Source organism: Rana temporaria, chromosome 10 (genome assembly GCF_905171775.1).
Source record: "Rana temporaria chromosome 10, aRanTem1.1, whole genome shotgun sequence".
In the NCBI taxonomy this organism is placed as follows: domain Eukaryota; kingdom Metazoa; phylum Chordata; class Amphibia; order Anura; family Ranidae; genus Rana; species Rana temporaria.
The window spans coordinates 123,247,324-123,270,270 of NC_053498.1; the positions used below are offsets into that span (position 1 = coordinate 123,247,324).

The window sequence follows — 22,947 nt, forward strand, 5'->3', positions numbered from 1 at the left end:
AATCGATGTTATAAGGCAGTGATGGCGAACCTTTTTTGAGCCCGAGTGCCCAAACTGCAACACAAAACTATATATTTTTTATATGCAATTAAACATGAATACCAAGGTTTTGGTTTAGAAAAAATAACTCGTACACTTGTCCAAACTAATTAACAGCTTTTGCAATGTTTCCCAATGACACCTATAATTAGGCCCAATGACAGCAATGATGGGGCGCAATGTTTCCCAATGACACCTATAATTAGGCCCATTAAACAGCAATGATGGGGCGCAATGTTTCCAAATGAGACCCCATCATTCCTTTAAATAAGCACTTGTTTCCCGTGTTTAGAACCATTCCTGAACAAAGTGTAATTTCTGAATGAAAAAAAGTAATTTAACCACTCGCAGCTATAATGAATTGTCAGCTCCCAGCAATACAGAGAAAAGTCATTGATAAAAAAAAAATTGTGGGGGTCCCCCCAAATTCAATTACCAGGCCCTTCAGGTCTGGATATTAAGGGGAACCCTGCGTCAAATTAAAAAAAAATTACTTGGGGTTCCCCCAAAAAATCCATACCAGACCCTTTTTTTCGAGCATGCAACCCTGGCAGGCCGCAGGAAAAGAGGGGGGGGGGTGAGAGAACACCCCCCTCCTGAACTGTACCAGGCCACATGCCCTCAACATGGGGAGGATGCTTTGGGGGTCTGTGACCCCTCAAAGCACCATGTCCCCATGTTGAAGGGGACAAGGGCCTCATCCCCCCAACCCTTGCCTGGTGGTTGTGGGGGTCTGGGGGCTTATCGGAAACTGGAAGACCACTTTAACAAAGGGGACCCCCACATCCCGCTCCCCCCCTATGTGAATTGGTAAGGGGTACATTGTACCCCTACCAATTTACAAAGAAAGTGTAAAAAAAAAACGCACAGACACCGTTGGGATAAGTCCTTTATTAAAAAAAATAATCCAGCGGTGGTAATCCACTCCAACGCTGTCGGTATCCTGCGATGGATGCTCTCCTCTCCGGGGTCCAGCGATGGATGATCTCTTCTCCATTCAGGTCCAGGTTCCAGCGATGAGATGTCCAGCGCAGCGCATACTGTATCCACCGGTGACACCCTGGGAATGACTTTGCCACAGCCTGACAGGTCTTATGTAGCTGAGTTGAGTTTTCATTCTATAGCAGTGCTACATTACAGCAGCTGAGCTAGTAGGATGAACACTGATGGGTTACCTCCTTCAACAGGCAAGGTAAACGACTGCAGGCAAGCCGCTAAATACATACTTACCCATAAATATAGAAACAGAATTACCTGCCAGAGGCTTTGGAAGTAATGCACTTATCTATACAATGCCCCAAACCCTGTATAAACTGCCTACTATGAGGAGGATGACATCACCTTTTGTGCGAGGAGTTGCGGAGGCGTAGCGTAAATAGCATACGCTACGCCCACACACAAATACGCGCTCCCTACCTGAATCTAGCCCAAAGCCTCTAAATACCTTTTGGTGCTGTATCTTCATGGCCGGTCATGTGACTTCCAGCCACTCTGCTACGTCAGAGGGAGAGCTCGGCTCCTCCTGCTGTAGCCCTAGATCGGAATATCAGAGGGGCCGTGAGTCTTGTGACTGGCCTGAAGATACTTCAAGTGCACCTTCATTTATTTTTTTCAACTTTCCATCTATTAAATCTTCTGCCCTTGTTGTTTTAACTTTGTATAGTAAAACATTTTTTCTTTATCGTACATCACGGGACACAGAGCGGCATATTCATTACTATATGGGTTATATGGAGTACCTTCAGGTGTTGACACTGGCAATCTCAAACAGGAAATGCCCCTCCCTATATAACCCCCTCCCATAGGAGGAGTACCTCAGTTTTTACGCCAGTGTCTTAGGTGTTAGTCATGGTTTAGCTTGCCTCCGCATCCTTGGGATTAGGTGAGCTACCGGTTCTGTCCAAAAAAGCCTCAGCGCTAAAGTGGTCAGTAACCGGACCCCAAACCCTTGGGGTATAGCCCATAATGCTTTTCTTTTTAGAGAGCTGGACCCTGGGCCCAGAACTTAGAAAACCTTTGGGTGCCTAATGTTTCTGTTGCCAGGGTGCTATATGGGCCCAGGACAGTGGATCCTTCATAGGAACCCAGGGCCTGAAGGTCTAGACATCCCCACCGAGATGGGGGAAGATTGGGCCTCTTGCTTGGCAAAGTCCTGCGGCATGGAGCAGGTAAGTGAGGGGAAAAACTTGCGGAACTTGGTTCTTAGCAGGTTTTTTTCTGGGGGGTCACAGGGGACATGCCTAAAGTTATGCACTGCATCTGGCAGACTAGTCACATATCATAAAGATAGGATGGCTCTATATGTATTATTCCCCATAAGATGTGACCTCCCTTGTAGTGTTGGAAAAGCATTGAGTGGGGCCTGTGTGATATAAAAGTATATGTGTGTGTCAGAGAGCTGTGCTTACCTGCAAGCCTCCAGGCGATGCTCCATTCAGTCTTCCTCCTCAGAGCCTGCAAAGCAGGCAAAACGCTGACCTCCTCGTGGTTCCAGGCTGCAGGCTGCAGTTTGCTGGAGCAGAGAGGTCCCTTCCTCCCAAACCCCCCCCCCCCCTGTCGGGAGGGGCATTTCCTGTTTGAGATTGCTGGGGGGGAAGGGCGGGTCAGTGGCTTAAGGAAGGGGCGGCCCTTCCTTGTTTGTTCCATACAGCTCATCAATACTTTGGAACGGGGGAGGAAAGACCAGAGCGGCAGCACGGGGCGCCGAGGACACACAGTGGCCAGAAAGGATATTGCAGTCTTCAGAAGACTGGTTTTCAAGCCTAGAAATAGGCTGTTTTCTTTTCCATCTCATAGTTTTTCTTTGCAATACTACTCAGGGGGACAGAATGTTTTTTCTTTCCTGGATTTGAAACAAAAACGAAAAAAAAAAAAAAAAAAGTCATCTAGGGGAGAGGAAGCATTTTTTATCCCCCAAACAGGTGTTTGGGCAATTAACTTTTATAGTTCCAAATACCAATAGGTAGCAGGTGTACCTTGGTATTGTACCATGGCATCCGGAGAGTCTAAGGTCTCGGACAAAGTTATGCCGCTGCTTTCCCCACAGGGAGCCTTGGGGCCATCGGGATCTGGGGCTGGAGCTGGCGCGGGTCAGTCCAACCCTAAGATGGTCACGGATGAGGTATTACTCACCTCTTTAAGAGAGATGGAGAAAAGAATGGGAAAAATGATAGCCACAGCTATGCGGGGCAGTAAACGGATTAGATCTCCGTCGCCCGAGCGCAGACCCTCAGAAGAGGAGGTCCTTTCCTCAGGGGAATTGGACGACCTCTTGGACAAGGACCAAGTAGGTTCAGGGATCGAAGATCCGGATACAGAGGAGTCTGGAGCAGTCTCCCAAGGGGAGAGCTGGTGGACTCAAGCCTTAACGGACTTGGTCCATAATGCATTCAACTTGCCAGTACCAGATCTCCAGGTATCTACGGTTTCAGCTTTGGGCTCACTGAGGGCGCCTCAAAGCAATGCAGTATTTCCGATCCACCCTCTACTAGAGGGAGTTTTGTTCCAAGATTGGAACAAGCCAGAAAAATCTTCTTACCACCTAAAAGATTTCTCTGCCCTATATCCTATGGAAGATAAATTTTCCAAGAAATGGGCTACTCCTGCAGTGGACGCAGCCATCTCATGTATTAACAAATCATTAACATGCCCTGTAGAAAACATACAGGTATTCAAGGATCCAGTTGATAAACGCTTGGAAGCACTACTTAAGAACTCCTTCACTACTGCAGGGGCAGTAGTACAGCCAGCTGTGGCTGCGATTGGGGTTGCTCAAGCATTATCGGATCAGGTTAAGCAGATGCTTAAACTTATTCCTGCCCAGCAGGCAGAAGAATTTTCGGATGTCCCTAAGGCCATATGTTTTACAGTAGACGCAATTAAGGATTCTATCCAGCAAGCGTCACGTTTATCGTTATCCCTTATCCATATGAGAAGACTCTTATGGTTAAAAAGCTGGGAGGCCGAGCCCCCATGCAAGAAGCTCCTGGTAGGGTTCCCCTTCCATGGAGGACGACTCTTCGGAGAAGACCTAGATAAATACATTCAAACCATTTCAAATGGCAAAAGTACTCTCTTGCCAACTAAGAGGAAGTTTCAGGGGCCTGCGTTTAAACGACAGTACTCCCCTGGGCAGGGGCCCTCTAATGCCAAACAGTATCAACGGCCTCCTGCGAAAGCAAACTTCGGCTTCAACAGCAAATCACAAGGACAGGCTGCTAAAGGCAGAAAGCAGTGGGTTCGCAAACCCAGCCCCCAAGCCGACCTTATGAAGGGGCGCCCCCACCCACGAAGGTGGGGGGAAGGCTGCGACTCTTTTCAGAGGTTTGGGAAGCCAGCATTCCCGACGAGTGGGTACGGTCTTCCGTGGCCACGGGCTACAAATTAGATTTCCTAAGGTTTCCTCCTCTTCATTTCCAGGAGTCGAGGATTCCAAACGATCCGGAGAAAGGAGCCGCATTAATGTCGGCATTAAATCATCTACTTTCCCAGGAAGTAATAGTAGAGGTACCAGTCCTGGAACAGGGGCTAGGTTTCTACTCCAACCTATTCATCATCCCGAAGTCCAATGGAGATGTCAGGCCAATTTTGGACCTAAAGATGGTAAATACATACCTAAAGATCCGCTCATTTCGGATGGAAACCGTGCGGTCAGCAGCTACCACACTCCAAAAGGACGACTTCATGGCGTCCATAGACATAAAGGATGCCTACCTTCATCTTCCAATTTATCAGCCACATCAAAGATATCTACGCTTCATGGTGGCTTCGCGTCACTTCCAATTCGTGGCGCTTCCCTTCGGGTTGGCTACGGCCCCCCGGGTGTTCACGAAGGTCCTAGCTCCAATCCTAGCCAAACTAAGGATCCAAGGGGTCACGATCCTAGCATACCTGGACGACCTCCTAGTCATAGATCACTCGTCTCCCGGCTTGGAGCGAGCAGTGGCCCTCACGGTCCAATACCTCGAGAAGTTCGGCTGGGTCCTAAATCGAGAAAAGTCAGCTTTCCTGCCCACAAGGCAGTTGGAATATCTCGGCATGAGATTAGACACAGAACAACAAAGAGTGTTTCTACCTCTGAGGAAGGTCAAAACCATCAAGGAATTAATCCTACTGGTTCTAAGCAAGAAGGAACCGACTATTCGCCTACAGTAGGTGAACCCGATTTTGTGTCAATCTCGCTCTCTTTCTCGACGAGATTGAGCACCTACGAGCCCCATCGCGGGAGCCAGCGCCGAGCTGGCTTGCCGCGATGGAGACAGAGCCGTCATAGAAGCGACGGGAGATCCGACTTGGATTCCCGCCAATTCTACACGTGTGCGGCGTTTGTTATGAATCCTGAGGGGGAAGTCCCCGCCGGATTTTAAATAAAAATCCGGCATGGGTCCCCCCCTCAGGAGCATACCGGGCCCTTAGGTCTGTTATGGGTTGTAAGGAGAGCCCCCCCTACGCCGAAAAAAACGGCGTAGGGGGTCCCCCTACAATCCATACCAGACCCATATCCAAAGCACGCTACCCGGCCAGCCAGGAAGGGAGTGGGGACGAGCGAGCGCCCCCCCCCCTCCTGAGCCGTACCAGGCTGCATGCCCTCAACATGGGGGGGTTGGGTGCTCTGGGGCAGGGGGGCGCACTGCGGCCCCCCCACCTCAGAGCACCCTGTCCCCATGTTGATGAGGACAGGGCCCCTTCCCGACAACCCTGGCCGTTGGTTGTCGGGGTATGCGGGCGGGAGGCTTATCGGAATCTGGGAGCCCCCTTTAATAAGGGGGCCCCCAGATACCGGCCCCCCACCCTAAGTGAATGAGTATGGGGTACATCGTACCCCTACCCATTCACCTGTAAGAAAAGTGGTAAAAACACAAATAAACCACACAGGGTATTAAAATATTTTATTTTTCTGCTCCGGAGGCCTGCCCTGTCTTCTTTATTAGCTCTTTTACCAGGGGAGGCTTCTTCTTTGACGTCTTCGGGTGGGTGGGGGCCGCCGTCTGGTTCTCTTCCACCGCCGGGGGGGGTCGCTTTTAAAAAAGCCCCCACCCCCCGGCGGGTTTCCTCCGGCGTCTTCGGCGGGGCTCTTCTTCTTCCGCTATCCCGACGGGTCTTCTCAACTCTCCGGGGGTCTCCTTCTGTCTTCGCCGCTCTCCGCTCTTGACTCGGCGCACCCCGGTTCTTCGTCTCGCTGTCCGGTGTCTTCTTCCGTTCTGTACGTCTTCTCCTTCCGTGCTGTGATGAGTTCTTCTTCCGCGCTGTGACGTCATGTTCTTCACTTCTCTTCTTCTCCCGATGTTGACTCGCCGGTCCTCCTCGCTGAAATGACGGATGCGCGCCTTGCATCGGACCTATATAGGCCTCACAGTCCCATCATGCTCTGTACCTACCCATGTGATACCTACCCACGTGGGTAGGTATCACATGGGTAGGTACAGAGCATGATGGGACTGTGAGGCCTATATAGGTCCGATGCAAGGCGCGCATCCGTCATTTCAGCGAGGAGGACCGGCGAGTCAACATCGGGAGAAGAAGAGAAGTGAAGAACATGACGTCACAGCGCGGAAGAAGAACTCATCACAGCACGGAAGGAGAAGACGTACAGAACGGAAGAAGACACCGGACAGCGAGACGAAGAACCGGGGTGCGCCGAGTCAAGAGCGGAGAAGACAGAAGGAGACCCCCGGAGAGTTGAGAAGACCCGTCGGGATAGCGGAAGAAGAAGAGCCCCGCCGAAGACGCCGGAGGAAACCCGCCGGGGGGTGGGGGCTTTTTTAAAAGCGACCCCCCCCGGCGGTGGAAGAGAACCAGACGGCGGCCCCCACCCACCCGAAGACGTCAAAGAAGAAGCCTCCCCTGGTAAAAGAGCTAATAAAGAAGACAGGGGAGGCCTCCGGAGCAGAAAAATAAAATATTTTAATACCCTGTGTGGTTTATTTGTGTTTTTACCACTTTTCTTGCAGGTGAATGGGTAGGGGTACGATGTACCCCATACTCATTCACTTAGGGTGGGGGGCCGGTATCTGGGGGCCCCCTTATTAAAGGGGGCTCCCAGATTCCGATAAGCCTCCCGCCCGCATACCCCGACAACCAACGGCCAGGGTTGTCGGGAAGGGGCCCTGTCCTCATCAACATGGGGACAGGGTGCTCTGAGGTGGGGGGGCCGCAGTGCGCCCCCCTGCCCCAGAGCACCCAACCCCCCCATGTTGAGGGCATGCAGCCTGGTACGGCTCAGGAGGGGGGGGGGGGCGCTCGCTCGTCCCCACTCCCTTCCTGGCTGGCCGGGTAGCGTGCTTTGGATACGGGTCTGGTATGGATTGTAGGGGGACCCCCTACGCCGTTTTTTTCGGCGTAGGGGGGGGCTCTCCTTACAACCCATAACAGACCTAAGGGCCCGGTATGCTCCTGAGGGGGGGACCCATGCCGGATTTTTATTTAAAATCCGGCGGGGACTTCCCCCTCAGGATTCATAACAAACGCCGCACACGTGTAGAATTGGCGGGAATCCAAGTCGGATCTCCCGTCGCTTCTATGACGCGCTTGCTGGGATGTGCTGTCACTATTCCAGTGAGTGCGAGGTGTCGGGGAGATCTCGGCACCCTGTCGCCGAGTATCAGCGCGACGCTGTCGTGCTAAAAGCACAATATCACAAACACCTACTGTATGTATGAGATTACTAGGCAAGATGGTGGCCACATTCGAGGCGGTACCATACGCCCAGAGCCACACTCGCATCCTGCAGGCAGCCATCCTGTCAGCATGGAGCAGAAGGCCGCAGGCCTTGGATATCCCGTTGCCGCTCTCATCAAGAGTCCGACAAAGTCTGTGTTGGTGGTTAGACCCTCAGAATCTACTGAAGGGGAAGTCTTTCAGCCCAGTGGCTTGGAAGATAGTGACCACAGACGCCAGCCTGACGGGCTGGGGAGCAATTTTGGATGGTTGCACTCGCCAAGGTACTTGGGCAACGCCAGAGAAGCAGTTGCCCATCAACATCTTGGAGCTCAGAGCTGCTCGACTAGCCCTCAGGGCTTGGACGTCAAAATTGCAGGGGTTCCCGGTGAGAATTCAATCAGACAATGCCACGGCCGTGGCATACATAAATCACCAAGGGGGAACCAGGAGTCAAGCCGCTCAGAGAGAGGTGAGCTTGATTCTCCTATGGGCAGAGGCTCATGTGCCCTGCATATCGGCAATATTCATTCCAGGAGTGGACAACTTTCAGGCGGACTTCTTAAGCCGCCAGACTCTTTTGCCGGGGGAATGGTCTCTGCATCCACAAATCTTTCAAGCACTCTGCCAAAGATGGGGAGTGCCGGACGTGGATATCATGGCATCGAGACTCAACAAGAAGCTAGACAGGTTCATGTCCCGCTCAAGGGATCCGATGGCCTGCGGAACCGATGCGTTGGTTTGCCCTTGGCATCAGTTCAAACTTCTTTATGCGTTTCCCCCGCTCCAGTTACTACCCCGCCTGCGGCGCAGGATCCGGGTGGAGCACATACCAGTCATCCTGGTAGCTCCAGCATGGCCCAGAAGGGCATGGTACTCACTAATCTTAAAGATGGTAGTGGGAGACCCTTGGACTCTTCCTCTACGGCCAGACCTGCTATCGCAAGGTCCGATCCTCCACCCTGCCTTACGGCATCTAAATTTGACGGCCTGGAAACTGAATCCCTGATTCTCAGGGGTAGAGGTCTGTCTCAGAAAGTAATCTCTACCCTAATCAGAGCCAGGAAACCGGTCTCTAGGGTGATTTATTACAGGGTCTGGAAGGCCTATGTAGGCTGGTGTGAGTCCAAGCGATGGCTTTCTCGCAAATTTACCATCGATAGAGTATTAAGTTTTCTCCAGCTAGGAGTGGATAAAGGATTGGCATTAAGCATAATCAAAGGACAGATTTCTGCTCTGTCAGTGTGGTTTCAGCGGCCGCTGGCCACCCACTCGCTGGTTAAGACCTTCCTTCAAGGGGTCTTGCGTATTAAACCTCCAGTTAAATCCCCGCTTTGCCCGTGGGATTTAAACCTTGTTCTGTCAAGTTTACAGAAACAACCGTTTGAGCCGTTGGCTGAAATTCCTTTGGTTTTACTGACAAGAAAGTTAGTATTTTTGGTCGCCATAGTTTCCGCAAGAAGAGTATCGGAACTGGCGGCCTTATCCTGTAAGGAACCATATCTTATTTTTCATAAGGACAGGGTCGTTCTCCGCCCTCATCCTTCCTTCCTACCGAAGGTTGTATCCAGTTTTCATTTGAACCAGGATTTGGTATTACCATCCTTCTTCCCTAAACCTACTTCCAGAAAGGAAGGGTTGCTGCATACCTTGGATATCGTCAGGGCCATGAAGGCCTATCTTAAAGCTACAAAGAAGATCCGGAAAACAGATGTGCTGTTCGTATTACCGGATGGGCCCAAGAAGGGGCAGGCAGCTGCAAAGTCCACCATTTCTAGGTGGATTAAGCAATTAATCACTCAGGCCTACGGCTTGAAAGGGTTGCCTCCTCCAGTATCATTAAAGGCTCATTCTACTAGGGCCATGGGCGCCTCCTGGGCAGCACACCACCAGATCTCTATGGCTCAAGTTTGCAAGGCGGCAACCTGGTCTTCTGTCCACACGTTTACAAAGTTCTACCAGTTGGACGTAAGAAGGAATTCTGATACAGCCTTTGGGCAGGCAGTGCTGCAGGCTGCAGTTTGAGACCCTCGGAATCTGGGGGCTCCTCTTTTTTGAGTTAAATTTAAAATTTAAGATTATTTTTCTCAACTAAGTTGGATTTATTATGATTTGAGTATTCTCTAAATTAAATCCTTTTGTCTTGGAGATGTTCTCCCTCCCCTCATTGTGAGCATTGCTTTGGGACATCCCATATAGTAATGAATATGCCGCTCTGTGTCCCGTGATGTACGATAAAGAAAAAGGGATTTTTAATACAGCTTACCTGTAAAATCCTTTTCTTGGAGTACATCACGGGACACAGAGCTCCCACCCCTCTTTCTGGGGACCATTTTGGGAGGCATACTGCTTGCTACAAAACTGAGGTACTCCTCCTATGGGAGGGGGTTATATAGGGAGGGGCATTTCCTGTTTGAGATTGCCAGTGTCAACACCTGAAGGTACTCCATATAGTAATGAATATGCCGCTCTGTGTCCCGTGATGTACTCCAAGAAAAGGATTTTACAGGTAAGCTGTATTAAAAATCCCTTTTTTTCTGCCAGTAAATACCTTATACAGCCCACTTCCTGTTTCTTGTCTGGTAAAAGGCCTAGGCTTATGACATCATGCACAGCTCTCTCTCATGAGAATTTGCCAGGATGGGAGGGGGGATGAGTCATAAGAGGGCCAATGAGAGCTGCAGAGCTGGAGGTTTGCCTCTGTGTAAATCCAGGAAGTGAACAGGCAGCAGCTTCAGTTGTCCACAGTTAAAATGGCTGCAGCCAGACTTGGTGGAGGGAGATTTCTGCAGCATATTTGGCAAGTACAGAATCACAGTAGATATAAAATAATATGCAAAGTGGTTGGAGGGAAGCTTCAGAATGGCAAAGATGTTTTTATTACAAATTATGTGAGCAGACTGCAGTTCCTCTTTCACAAAAAGGTATTTAGAGGCAGCAATTCACTTTTACAATGCAGGATGGCAGCTTAAAATAGGAGGGTTGGCAGCAAAGCATAATTCAAGGTTACAAACCCTTTAAGGCGGCCATACATGGATAGAAATTCAGCTGGTGCAGCAAGGATCAGACACATTTCAAACTATGTATGGGCAGGCTGTCAGGTTTTTCCCAATTAATCAGTGTCACCGGCTGTCAGAATACAATATCTTAGCGGGAAGGATTCCCCCATCCACATTAATGCCGCATACACACGATCGGAATTTCTGACAACAAATGTTTAACAGCTGGTTCTCAATTTTTCCGACAACAAAAGTTGTTGTCGGAAAATTCCGATCGTCTGTATACAATTCCGAAGCACAGAAATCTTACGCATGCTCGGAATCGTTATACTTAATTTTTCTCGGCTCGTCGTAGTGTTGTACTTGACCACGTTCTTGACGTTCGGAATTTCCAACATTTTGTGTGACCGTGTGTAATGCAACACACGTTTGAGCCAACATTTTGTCGGAAAAAAAATCCACAGTTTTGTTGTCAGAATGTCCGATCGTGTGTGTGTGTGTTGATGGGGGAATCAAGTTTTTTTTTTTTCCATTCAACCTGCTGGTTGAACACACACAAAAAATAAATGCTGCTTAGCATACCAGATTGTATGCATGATGTTCACCTGTCAGCTAGATTTGGGTGAGTATCCCTCTAGTGGTGGCTCGCGGTATAGCAATACCTATTTTTCAACCTTTATTTGCAGGATTCTAATGTCATGTTTGTATGTATGTAAATCACTGCTAATGGAAGACTATTTTACACTTTTTGTATTGATGTGTCATGACTTTCCATGTCAGCAAAAAAGGAACACTATGCACAGTTATGAATAAGGAAGACTCCAGTGACTGTACAAGTATGTAAGAGAAGAATTCTCGCATGTCCTTGTACACAGCAAAAATTATAATGAAAAGTGTAATGCCCTGTACACACAAGCAGAATTTCCGTCGGAAAAAAGTTGGATGGTTTTTCCGACGGAATTCCACTCAAGCCTGCCTTGCATACACACGGTCACACAAAAGTTTGGTGAACTTTTGACTGCCTAGAACGCAGTGACGCAAGACTACGACGAGCCGAGAAAATTAAGTTCTATGCTTCCGAGCATGCATCGATTTGTTTCTGAGCATGCGTCGGAATTTGTACACACGATAGGAAATTCCGATCTGATTTTTTCCTGACTGGGAAAAAAAGAGAACCTGCTCTCTCTCTTTTTTCAGTAGATTCCCGACCAAAAGCTCTCATCTGACTTTTTCCAATTTGAAAACGGATCGTGTGTTCGGGGAATTAGGGCCTCGTTCACATCATACGCACATGAGAAGTGATGGACAAACCGCTCACATTTCACTTGCAGAGACATCAGTTTTCATGTGTCGGTTATGTGCCCTATTCACACCAATGTTATTGTTGTGTCCGTTTTTTCCCCATGCAGAACACTGCATACACGTTAGATTTCTGCGCAGAAAAAATCTGCACAATGCACATAGAGAACAATTGTTTTTTTGTGTGTCCTTGCAGAACGTGTCCTGAAAAACTGACGTCTGCACCATGGTGTGAACGAGGCCTTACTGTTGTTAAAAAAAAAAAAAAAAAAAAAAATAAGTTTCTACAGTTCGATTCAAGAATTATGTCTCATTGGCACAAGATCTGCCTGGGAGGAGAAATCTGGGAGAATGATGTCATCAGATTGCTGCTGACAGAAATCCCTTTCCCAGTCACCACTCTGCCTAATGCAGTGAGCTGTCAGTGGTGTTGCTGAGCTGTGGGTTTAATTTAACACTGATTGGTTACAGGGTAAAAGGCAGCCGAAGGAGTGAAATGTTGTCTAGTGGATTTTTACAGTAGTAAATCATATGAGAGGCAGTCCGTGCAGAATACTTGGCTGGAGTGGATACCATATCTAAACATACCGGACAAGTGTCAGGATTTACATGGCTGAGATGTATCATCTGTGGATCAGCAGCTTTATCCCGAAAGTACCCTGATGATGTCTGAACAAATATGGCTCCATTCGTCTGAAGAAATACATGAAGGAATCGTCCTTGATTTACTAAATGCCTGAAGCATATTCATGCATTTATCTTAGTGAATGAGGTGAAACAGTAAAAATGTACTTTGCGAGAAATACCCAATTGTGTGCAAGGAATGTTTTTAAAAAAATAGATTTTTGCTTGCACACATTTGGATGGGTAAAGTCTGCACAACATTATTAAACTAAGCCATGTGAATATATTCTCTTTGCAAAGAAAAGATTTACAATGCTTAGGGAAAAGTTCCTTGGCTTGAATGGGGAGGTGATGTGCTGACCTCCATTGTTGAATCATCATGTGCAAGTCAAAGTCAAGTGTTTTACTTGTCCCTTAGCAAAGTACATTTTCACTCTGCTCCCCGCATCCACTAAGGTAGGTGAACGTTGACTTTGAAGGTGAACATGCTCTACTCCTTTAGTAAATAAGGGTCAGTGTCTTCATGTTTCTTTAGAAAGATGGAACCATATTTGTTCAGGTATTATCAGGGGGTTAGCACCTACTTTTGGGACCCAAAGAGTACACTCCACCGGCAAAAGATTACCACAAGAAGGGATAAATACCAGTGTTACCCTTTACTTGGCATGCATGAACTATACAAATCTCTTAATGATAGGTCCACTTAATTCCATCATACCATATAAAAGTACCCACAGAAAATCTGCTAGCAAGCATGTAAGATTTGAGTCACACGGCACAGCATTGCTAGAACTCAATCTATCACATAACTTTCATCACAGAGCCATTCTTATTTTCTGCCTTTTCATTTGAAGTCTTCATGACACATTAGTTAAGGTGACACATGATCGCAGTGGTGACAGATCCTGAGTAGTTCTACTGAAAGTAGGCAGGAAATATACAGTAAACAGTAAATTAGCCTGCCAGATACTACACCACAGCAATTTCTTTTAGTGAAATATATTACAATAATTTTTTTTTGTTTTATATTGGATAAGAAATGCAAGTATAAGGCTCCATGCACACTAGACGCTAAAATAAGGTTATAAAAACACCAGTAGTTTTGCAGTGAGTTTGCAATCTGCTATTTTTGCAATAGCTTTTATTAGCGTTTTTCCGCGTTGGCGGCTTTTAGCGTTTTTTTTCTTTCAATGGATCGAAAACGTTAAATGCTGGTGAGCCATGTTTTTGAGAGTTTATCGAAGTTTATGAGCGTTTGGCGTTTTTTTTTTTTTTTTCGTGGTCAGAAAAACTACTCCTGAACGCGATTTTAGGGTGTTCAGAAAACAGCCCATAAACTCCACTGCTAATAAACGTCCAAAAACTTCCATGTGTGCATGAACACATAGGATAACAGAGAGTGGAGTTCATGGGCTTTTAAAAAATAACGCCCAAACTCCAAAAAAAAGGCAGTTTATGAGCTCCAGTGTGCATGCACACTGCAGCTCCAAAAAACTGCTTTTACAGGCATTTGAACTTTTTTTTCACCTTGAAGAAGCTTTTTGTGCTCTTTTGCACGTTTTTATTGAGCTTCTTTTAGCATAAGCGTTTTTTTTTCACAATTCCACCCCTATTTTTTTTTCTATTTTGTTTTGTGTGTGTTTTGGGCTTCTTTGAGCTTTTTAGCGCCTAGGAATTTTTTCTGCTCGAAAGCTCCTCTCAAAAAATGTGAGTTTGGTGGGGGGGTTCTGGCTGTAGGCGCAATGGCCCGGATTCACGTAGAAGAGCGCATATTTGTGCGTATCCTATTTACGTTACGCCTCCGCAACTTTGACAGGCAAGTGCAGTATTCACAAACCAAAGTTGCGGCGGCGTAGCGTAAATAGGCCGGCGTAAGCCTGCCTAATTCAAATGTGGAAGATGTGGGCGTGTTTTATGTAAATTTATTGTGACCCCACGTAAATTACGCTTTTTACGAACGGGGCATGCGCCGTCCGTGAAAGTATCCCAGTGCGCATGCTCCAAATTAACCCGCAAGAAGCCAATGCTTTCGACGTGAATGTAAATAATGCACAGCCCTATTCGCGAACGACTTACGCAAACGACGTAATCGACGGAAAATTTGACGCTGGCCCGACGTCCATACTTAACATTGGTACGCCTCATATAGCAGGGGTAACTTTACGCCAGAAAAAGCCTAACGTAAACGGCGTATCTGTAATGCGACGGCCGGGCGTACGTTCGTGAATTGGCGTATCTAGCTGATTTACATATTTCTAGGCGTAAATCAGCGTACACGCCCCTAGCGGCCAGCGTAAATATGCAATTAAGATACGACGGCGTAGGAGACTTACGCTGGTCGTATCTTATACTAATTCTGGCGTATCTGATTCTTTGAATCAGGCGCCAAGATGCAACGCCTCAGACTCAGAGATACGACGGCGTATCTCTTACGTGAATCCGGGCCAATATGTCTGTAAACTCCTAAAAGAGCCATAATGTGCATGGACACATTGGCAAACATGGAGGGAAGTTTCTAGGCTGAAAAAAATCTGAGCTCAAAATCCTGTAGGAGCCGGTTGTTTGAGATGCAGTGTACAGGAGCCCTTTTCAGTTTCATTCTGCTGTTGATAAATATTTCACAGTGGAGAGGCTGCTTTTATCTAATCCTCAAACACATTGGCTGACCACAGCCTAAACTATATGGAAGATGCAGAGGGACGGAGCTCTGTGCTGCAAAGAACAATACTACGTGGCTGCAGCCAGAATTAAATTATAATTGTGATATCACATTAGGGGCGTGTCCACACCAGAATGTATGTGTTCTTGCATGTTCTTACTCTGCTGCTTGGAAATGCAGCCAAGTGTGTGAGACCGCCTGTCGTGTGACGGAGCTGTGGCCTGACCACTGCTGTCTGATTAGTGAACTGCTGTATGTTCAGGGGCTTTCATGCAGGGGAACCTCATAGTAGTTGTATTACAGTGTTCACCATAATGGTTTATAATTCTCAAATAGCCTATTTCAGCAGAACTGTAAGAAAAGCAATATTTGTCTGTTGTGTAATGCAGATCTCTATGGCTCCGCTGTGTCATGAAATTGCTTCGTATGAAGTTCACAATTGGGTTTCTAATTAGGCGAAAACATCTCAGCAGTGTTGGGATCAGGCCGCTGTTTAGTGGTGCGTCGTCTCTGGTGGATGCTCTTCCTACATTGTAAACACAACATTATGACTTGGTGTGTGTACTTTGGTAATGACAGAAATATAGCTGGGTGTATAATTGCTTATGCCAAGCTTCCTCTGTAATTGTCTTGTAGTGTGCAGCAACCGTGCCAACTAACGGAGGAACAACAAACAATTCACCACTCTGTCTCTAAAGACTTCTTTGTCTTCAGAGGGCACACATTCACCTTCTGATGTGTCTCACATGGAAGTATGTGGATAAAACAGCAGTAGGGAATTTAAAGGGCCAATCCACCAAAAAAAAAAAGATACTTAATTTTTTAATAAATGCTAAACCATTAAAGTGTTACTAAACCCAAAACAGTAAATTCAGTCTGTATATGCAGTAAAGTACGCTTGTTATACTCACTGTGGAACCTAAGGGGTTAATCCTCTGCATTGTGTAAAAAGGCTGTTTGATCCTGTCTTCTCTGATCTTCACCTTCTTACGGTGTTTCCAACTCCTCTCCAAATATTATAAATGGAAGGAGTCAGGCTGCACATGCTCAGTTTGGTGTGTATTACTAGAGTTTTTTTTTTTTTTTTTCTTGGCAGAGTGCATGTGATCAGCACAGGGCCAATCAGCACTGTCTATACAAAGAGTCAGGGGTCCTGAAGTTTAATAGGACAGTGAGAGCAGAATGAAAACTCCTCCTACCAGCTTAACCACACAGGGGTAGAAGACACAAGACTGCTAATGAGAAAGGGGATTTAGCAGTTTATATTTACTAAAATGATTGCATTTCCATGTTCTGATATAGTGAATGCAGGGTTCAGGGTAAAGTAACAATTTAAACTGTATATAAAGCAAACATTTGTTATTGATTCTTGAATATGCTCTCCAGGCCATTTTATTGTATATTATTGCCAGTGACTTTTTAATAAAAGAATAAAAAGGAGTAACACTCAATGCACATTCAAGTGTCTATTCACTGCATGCATATACACAGTGTAATCTGTCAACCTAGCCCCTCCCAGTAGGATGTTGTCACACACAGGTCCCGCCCACCTCACTTGTACCACCTTCCCGGGCTTTTCCAACGTCTTTCAAAGGCCTTGTATGTGTCTCTGCGCATTGTGAGTGGTACTCCTTTCTATTTCTTCTATTAAAAAGTCACTGACAATATTACACCATTGGATCTTCTTTGCATATATCTCTTTGAGCTTTTTTTATGCAAGAGCTGCAGAACATGGAGATGTGACCTGGGTGCTGCTAATCTGTTGCTTATGTGAATAAAACGTCTTTGACCGTCTTGATTATTTTAAGGGGTCCACCACATCAGGTGAGGAGACACCCGATTGGTCACAATGGTGACCCATGGTAGAACATTTCTAATACTGTGGAAGGTTTTACCTTGTAAGCACATAAACTGTGGTGGTGTTTTTTTTTTACACTTCTAATCTAATAGCATGATACATGGGACTGGTCTCAATTTTTTTTTTAACTTACAACCTAATTTGATGATAATTGCTAATTGGATTGTTTTCAGGCTTTTTACCTTTTTTTTGCACAGGATTTATGCTTATTGTGTAATTGATGAGCTTTGTATGCACATTTTAGTCTACATTTGGTAATTTATATTAAAGAGCACTTTACTGTTAATAGGTATACAGTTATTGATATTAGTGTGGTGATTGCACTGTGGAGTGATAGCTGCTCTTTCACAGTTGTTTTTTTTGGGGGGGGAGTGTATTTTTTTTTTTTTTTTTTAAATAATAGCGCAGGATTTTTGTACTACATTTTTATGTGTATATAGAGTATTATGAAAATAGATGAAAATGGTTTTAAGCTCTGCTACTGTCATCTCTGATGCAATGTAATTTGTGTGCTGCCTGCAGGATGGAAGGCGGGGGTCGTATTCATTAGTGTTGCATTCTGCTTTGGAATGTTGTGGTATCTTCATGTGGAAGCATACATACCAAGGTATGTACACATTTCCTCCATTATATCCCCACTAGTATGTAATAAGATAGAAAAACCTTTATACTTGCAAAAAATCTAGCAAATGTCTAGCATAGAAGTCCAAGCATTTCCCCATGCTCCAGGTGAGCCTGTGACTTGCAGAGCAGATCTCGTAGGGTAAAAGGGGAGGGAGAACAGCAAGCGCCTGTGCACATATTTCTCTGGCTCGTAAAAAAGTCATTTCCAGTTTCAAAAAGTGAATAGGATATGATCTGTCATCAATTGGCATTAATGAAGGACAGGGAAGACATCAGAGGTCTAATAGAATTATATCATATGGAAGGGGGGGGAGGCTGTCAGTGCCCAATGTGATAGTAATAAAGTTAAGTTAAAAAAAAATGAAAAATGGAAGTTACACCCAAGCACAATTATTATTTTTTAAATCCCGCACCCATGAATACATGTATACGTCAGAGGCACCTATATATGAAGACATGGATTGCTTTGTATGTTATATTTCACTGCACATGCCAGAGTGAAAGCAATAAGGCAATCATTTTTGGTTAAATCGAAATTGTTGACCTGTAAAGGCTTTTTATAGCATCACTAATGAAAATATGTGTACTGGTTTGCTGCTGTTTTACGGTTAGGGCTTTACATGCTGATTATCTATTTACTTGGCACAACCTCCTCTTTTATAGTTAACAAAAAAGGGTAATTTATCTTGTTTGTATGCACTAAAATTAACTAGTATTTCCTGACATCAAAACATGGATCTGACAATGTTTGAGGGATTTTAACTAACCTCAGGCCAAAATTGTTATTAAATTGCATTTTAACATGTGCAAAACATAAATAAAAATGCTTTGGCCACAAAAGAACGCAGCATCCCTCTAAGAAGTTGTCAAAAATCATATCTGGTTGCAGATTAACCACTTGACTTCCAGGCCAATTCTGACACTTTTCACATATATGTAAAAAAAAAAAAATGTTTTTTTGCAAGAAAATTACTTTTTTTTTTTTTTTGCACAAAAGTTTATTGAAGCATAAGAAAAAAAAATACATACACAAATGCAAGAAGAAAATTACTTTGTACCCCCAAACATTACAAATATATATTTTAAAGTGGAGATTTTAAAGTGGAGGTTCACCCAAAATATAAATTTTTAACATTAGATTTAGGCTAATTAAGGGGAGCAGAAACGGGTATTTTTTTTAAAGTCAATGACGTACTTACCGTTGTAGAGAGAGATGTTCTCCCGCCGCTTCCGGGTGTGGGCTGCGGGACTGGGCGTTCCTATTTGATTGACAGGCTTCCGACGGTCGCATCCGGGTGAACTCCCGCTTTAAGCAGAGACCGTAGGTGCTGCAATTTTTTTGTCACACAGTTTTTCAAATGCAATTTTTAGGGGATTTTTTTTTAATGCATTTTATTGCACACAAACACAATATAATGCCCATTGTTTTGGTAAAATATAAACATGGTGTTACACCAAATAGATACCCAACATGTCACTCTTTAAAATTAAAATTGCATACGTCCGTGGAACAGCGCCAAACTATGGTACCAAAATATCTCTCCTATGGCCTCCAAAGCATCTGATCAAACCAAGATCGATTTGATTTAATGCTTGTTTGTACAAGCCGGTAACTGTCCACCCAGGGTAAAGGGTTTAAAATGGAAAATTGTTTTATTTATTGTTAAAATGCAAAAATTACTTGTGTAGTAATTATATATACATATATATATATATATATATATATATCTCATATCAAATGCGTAACACCCTCTAAATAAGCAAGTATATTTACTCAGATCCACCAACAGATCTGATCTCTAATCAGTTAGGGTAGTCATAATCTTAAAACCAGATTGGTTGATGTAGGTTTTTGCAGTTTTCAAATGAAGGAAACTAATATAATGATGTAAATCAGGCAAAATCCATGTGTTAGAATGATTTTACCTGCCTCAGAATTTGTGTTCAGCTAGTCACGTGATCCAGGCTGCCAAACAGTACGGATTGTTATTGTAGATCCCGGTCTGAGTGAAGAGGATTACAGGGGTCTAATATCTACACAGATTCAGGTAGTTGGACTAGATTCATGTAAAATTACATTCAGTTATATTTTAGTAATGTACATTTTTCTAAACATCCCTGGAGTTCAGCTTTACATACCTGGTAAAATAATTTTTTCAGGGTTAGGTAGTTTTCTGCTATTACCTTTAAAGCATAGGTCAAGGCAAGATAAATGAAAAATATACATCTTCTAATACAATATACCTGAAATGGCGCCAACACCAGGACCCGACGGTGGAGGAGTATTAAATACTCAGCAGACTCCGCCTACAAATTCAGGCTAGCCTTTGGCCAGCCTTATACTTGTCCCATTTTTTTTATCTTTAAAGCCCCTGCAGGTATGGAAGCACACCTGTTAATTTTCTAGAAATGCACTCCCAAGTCCTGTTGTAGGCTGAGACGCAACCATTTTTGGGAGTGGTGTCAGCCCTGAATAGTTGTTTTTTGTTAAACTACTCAAACCACTCCTACTGTCAGAGCTTTGCAACATAAAGGCTAATTATTCTGTAGTCCAAGATGAAAACTAGGACTGTTTGGGGGAAAAAAAAAAACACAGTACAACATTTCTGACCAGGCAAACAGTTATTTTTTGCACTTATTGAACAGATATAACAAACCACTTTCCATGGTATATAACAGACCAAAAAGGAACAAGCCTCTTATGTTGCAAAGTTGGCAGCCCAACTCTCTTCTGGAGTTTCCCAGGGTCCATGAAATCTAAATATTGGCCACTGACCCATTACCAGCCAGTGATTGTGAATGCACAGCCTCACAGGCCAATTATGAGGCAATGTATACGGTGGTCCAAATCCCACAGCAATGAAGCTTGGTTGGTATTTGTGTAACAGGGTCTGTGTTTCGGGGTCCCTGGGTGCTCTAGAGGAAGGCATGATGATGGGCAGCCACAGATGCAACTTAGGTGTCACTTTATAATGTATATTGTACACTCAGGATTACTCTATTGGTATTCTTTCACCCACACTCAATCCTGACATGTTGTTCCCCCTCACAGGTCTTACATACATGTCCAAGCGATGTGCTCTCCTGGTGGCTTAGCAGCCAAAGCAGCCGCTCTGATCAGCAAGTGAGTATTGCATAATATCTATAGTTTCATGTGATAATAATGCAAAACTATGGGGGAATTAAGATTTTTCCCTGAAAATGTTAGAAATTTAGCAGAATTCGTCTTTTATGCATTTAGAGAAGAAAAAGAGGGATGGCCTTTTATTGGTGGGGGTAATTAGTGTTGCAAGGTGGAGGTAGATATTAAGACTGATCAGACATGTGATGTCTGTTTTCTTTACAGTTACTCAAGAAACCATCCTGTGTTCCTGCAACTCAGTGATTATTTCTGGGTGAAGAACGAATCCAAGTATTCCCTGCCGTATGGCACCAATGGCAGCGGTAAGACAAATGGAACTGTAACTCCTCTCTATTCTGACCCTATAAGAACCGCAAAGGATAACCACACTTTTATATAAACTCTATTCATCTAGTCAATAACATTTTCTGTGTGCAGATAGCTGCCATAACCCTGGTATTTTTTGAAACTGCGGGCAGTCCACGTTAAGATAAAAGTGGTCTCCATTGCAGGTTTGCCGCAAGATCACTTTTATCGGCGGTGGGAGAGGTGCGCCCCTCCCGCCGCATCCTGGTCATCTCCGGATCTGGTAACGGCGGAGAGACCCAATGCTTTCCCCTGATGGGCAGGAAGTTGAGTGAGGGAATGATGGCCCCTACTCTACGCCCTTGGAGGGCGGGAGCGATGTCAAATGTCACTTCCGCCCATCATCCTTAACCACTTGCCCACCGGGTTAATTTTGGCACTTCTCTCCTTCATGTAAACATCACAATTTTTTTGCTAGAAAATTAATCGGAACCCCCAAACATTATATATTTTTTTTAAGCAGACACCCTAGGGAATAAAATGGCGGTCATTGCAACTTTTTTTTCTCGCATGGTATTTGCGCAATAATTTTTCAAACGCCTTTTTTTGGGGGGAAAAAACGGTTTCATGAATTAAAAAATAACAAAACAGTAAAGTTAGCCCAATTTTTTTGGATAATGTGAAAGATTATGTTATGCCGAGTAAATAGATACCTAACATGTCACGCTTTAAAATTGCGCACATTCATGGAATGGCGCCAAACTTAACAATCTCCATAGGTGATGCTTTAACATTTTTTACAGGTTACTATTTTCGAGTTTCAGAGTAGGTCTAGTGCTAGAATTGTTGCACACGCTCTAACACACGCAACGATACCTCACATGTGGGGTTTGAACAGTGTTTACATATGTGGGCAGGACCTGCATGCGTGTTCGCTTCTGCGCGCGAGATATTTAGGACAGGGGCGTTTTTAATTTTTTTTTTTTTTTACTAATGTGATCACTTTTATTCCTATTACAAGGAATGTAAACATCCCTTGTAATAGGAATCAGTGTGACAGGTCCTCTTTATGGAGAGATGTGGGGTCAATAAGACCCCACATCTCTCCTCCAGGCTTACAAGCATGAAATCGGTGAAAAAAGAATCACCGATCACATGCCGACAACCGTGATTGCGGCTTTGTTTACTTCCGGGTACCGGGCGTGACGTCATAACGTCCCGGTCCTCCGACGGTAATAGAGATGACTGTGACCGTCTGGTCACCAGTCATCTCTATGGTTCTGCAGCGGACGCCGACCGATTCGCTCTCTGGGCCCCCGATGGCACGGGAGAGCCCACAGCAGCACCGGATGACGGCGGGAGGGGGGGGCGTCCCCTCCCGCTGCCTATAAGAATGATCAAGCGGCGGAACCGCCGCTTTGATCGTTCTTATGGTGCAGAGAATCGGCGGCTGAAGACGGGGATATCTGAATGATGCCTGTAGCTGCAGGCATCATTGAGATATCACCGCTCAAAGTGGAGGACGTCCCAGGGACGTCCTTGGTGGTAAAGAGGTTAAAAGGGACCATTTTTTTATTGCTTTTAAGTAAATGTCTTTTTGACCCCAGATCTCACTTTAAAGAGGTCATGTCATGTGTTTTTTCTATTACAAAGGGATGTTTACGTTCCTTGTAATAGGAATAAAAGTGATCCAATTTTTTTTATAATTTTTTTTATACTGTCCTTTTAAAAAAAAAAAAGTAAAATAAATTATGGAAAAAAA

General features: G+C 45.0%; 1 protein-coding gene across 10 annotated transcripts in view; it reads left to right on the forward strand.

The window, feature by feature from the left end:
- The window catches only part of ST3GAL4 (ST3 beta-galactoside alpha-2,3-sialyltransferase 4), a 229,727-nt gene that overhangs the window by 195,114 nt on the left and 11,666 nt on the right, over positions 1–22,947 (forward strand). For 9 of the 10 annotated variants that reach the window (XM_040326193.1, XM_040326194.1, XM_040326199.1 and 6 more), the window contains 3 exons: positions 17,657–17,741; positions 20,811–20,882; positions 21,105–21,202. In XM_040326193.1, the coding sequence (XP_040182127.1) occupies positions 17,657–17,741; positions 20,811–20,882; positions 21,105–21,202 (255 nt within the window). The remainder of the gene's footprint in view (positions 1–17,656; positions 17,742–20,810; positions 20,883–21,104; positions 21,203–22,947) is intronic. The other variant, XM_040326198.1, reaches the window with a different exon arrangement.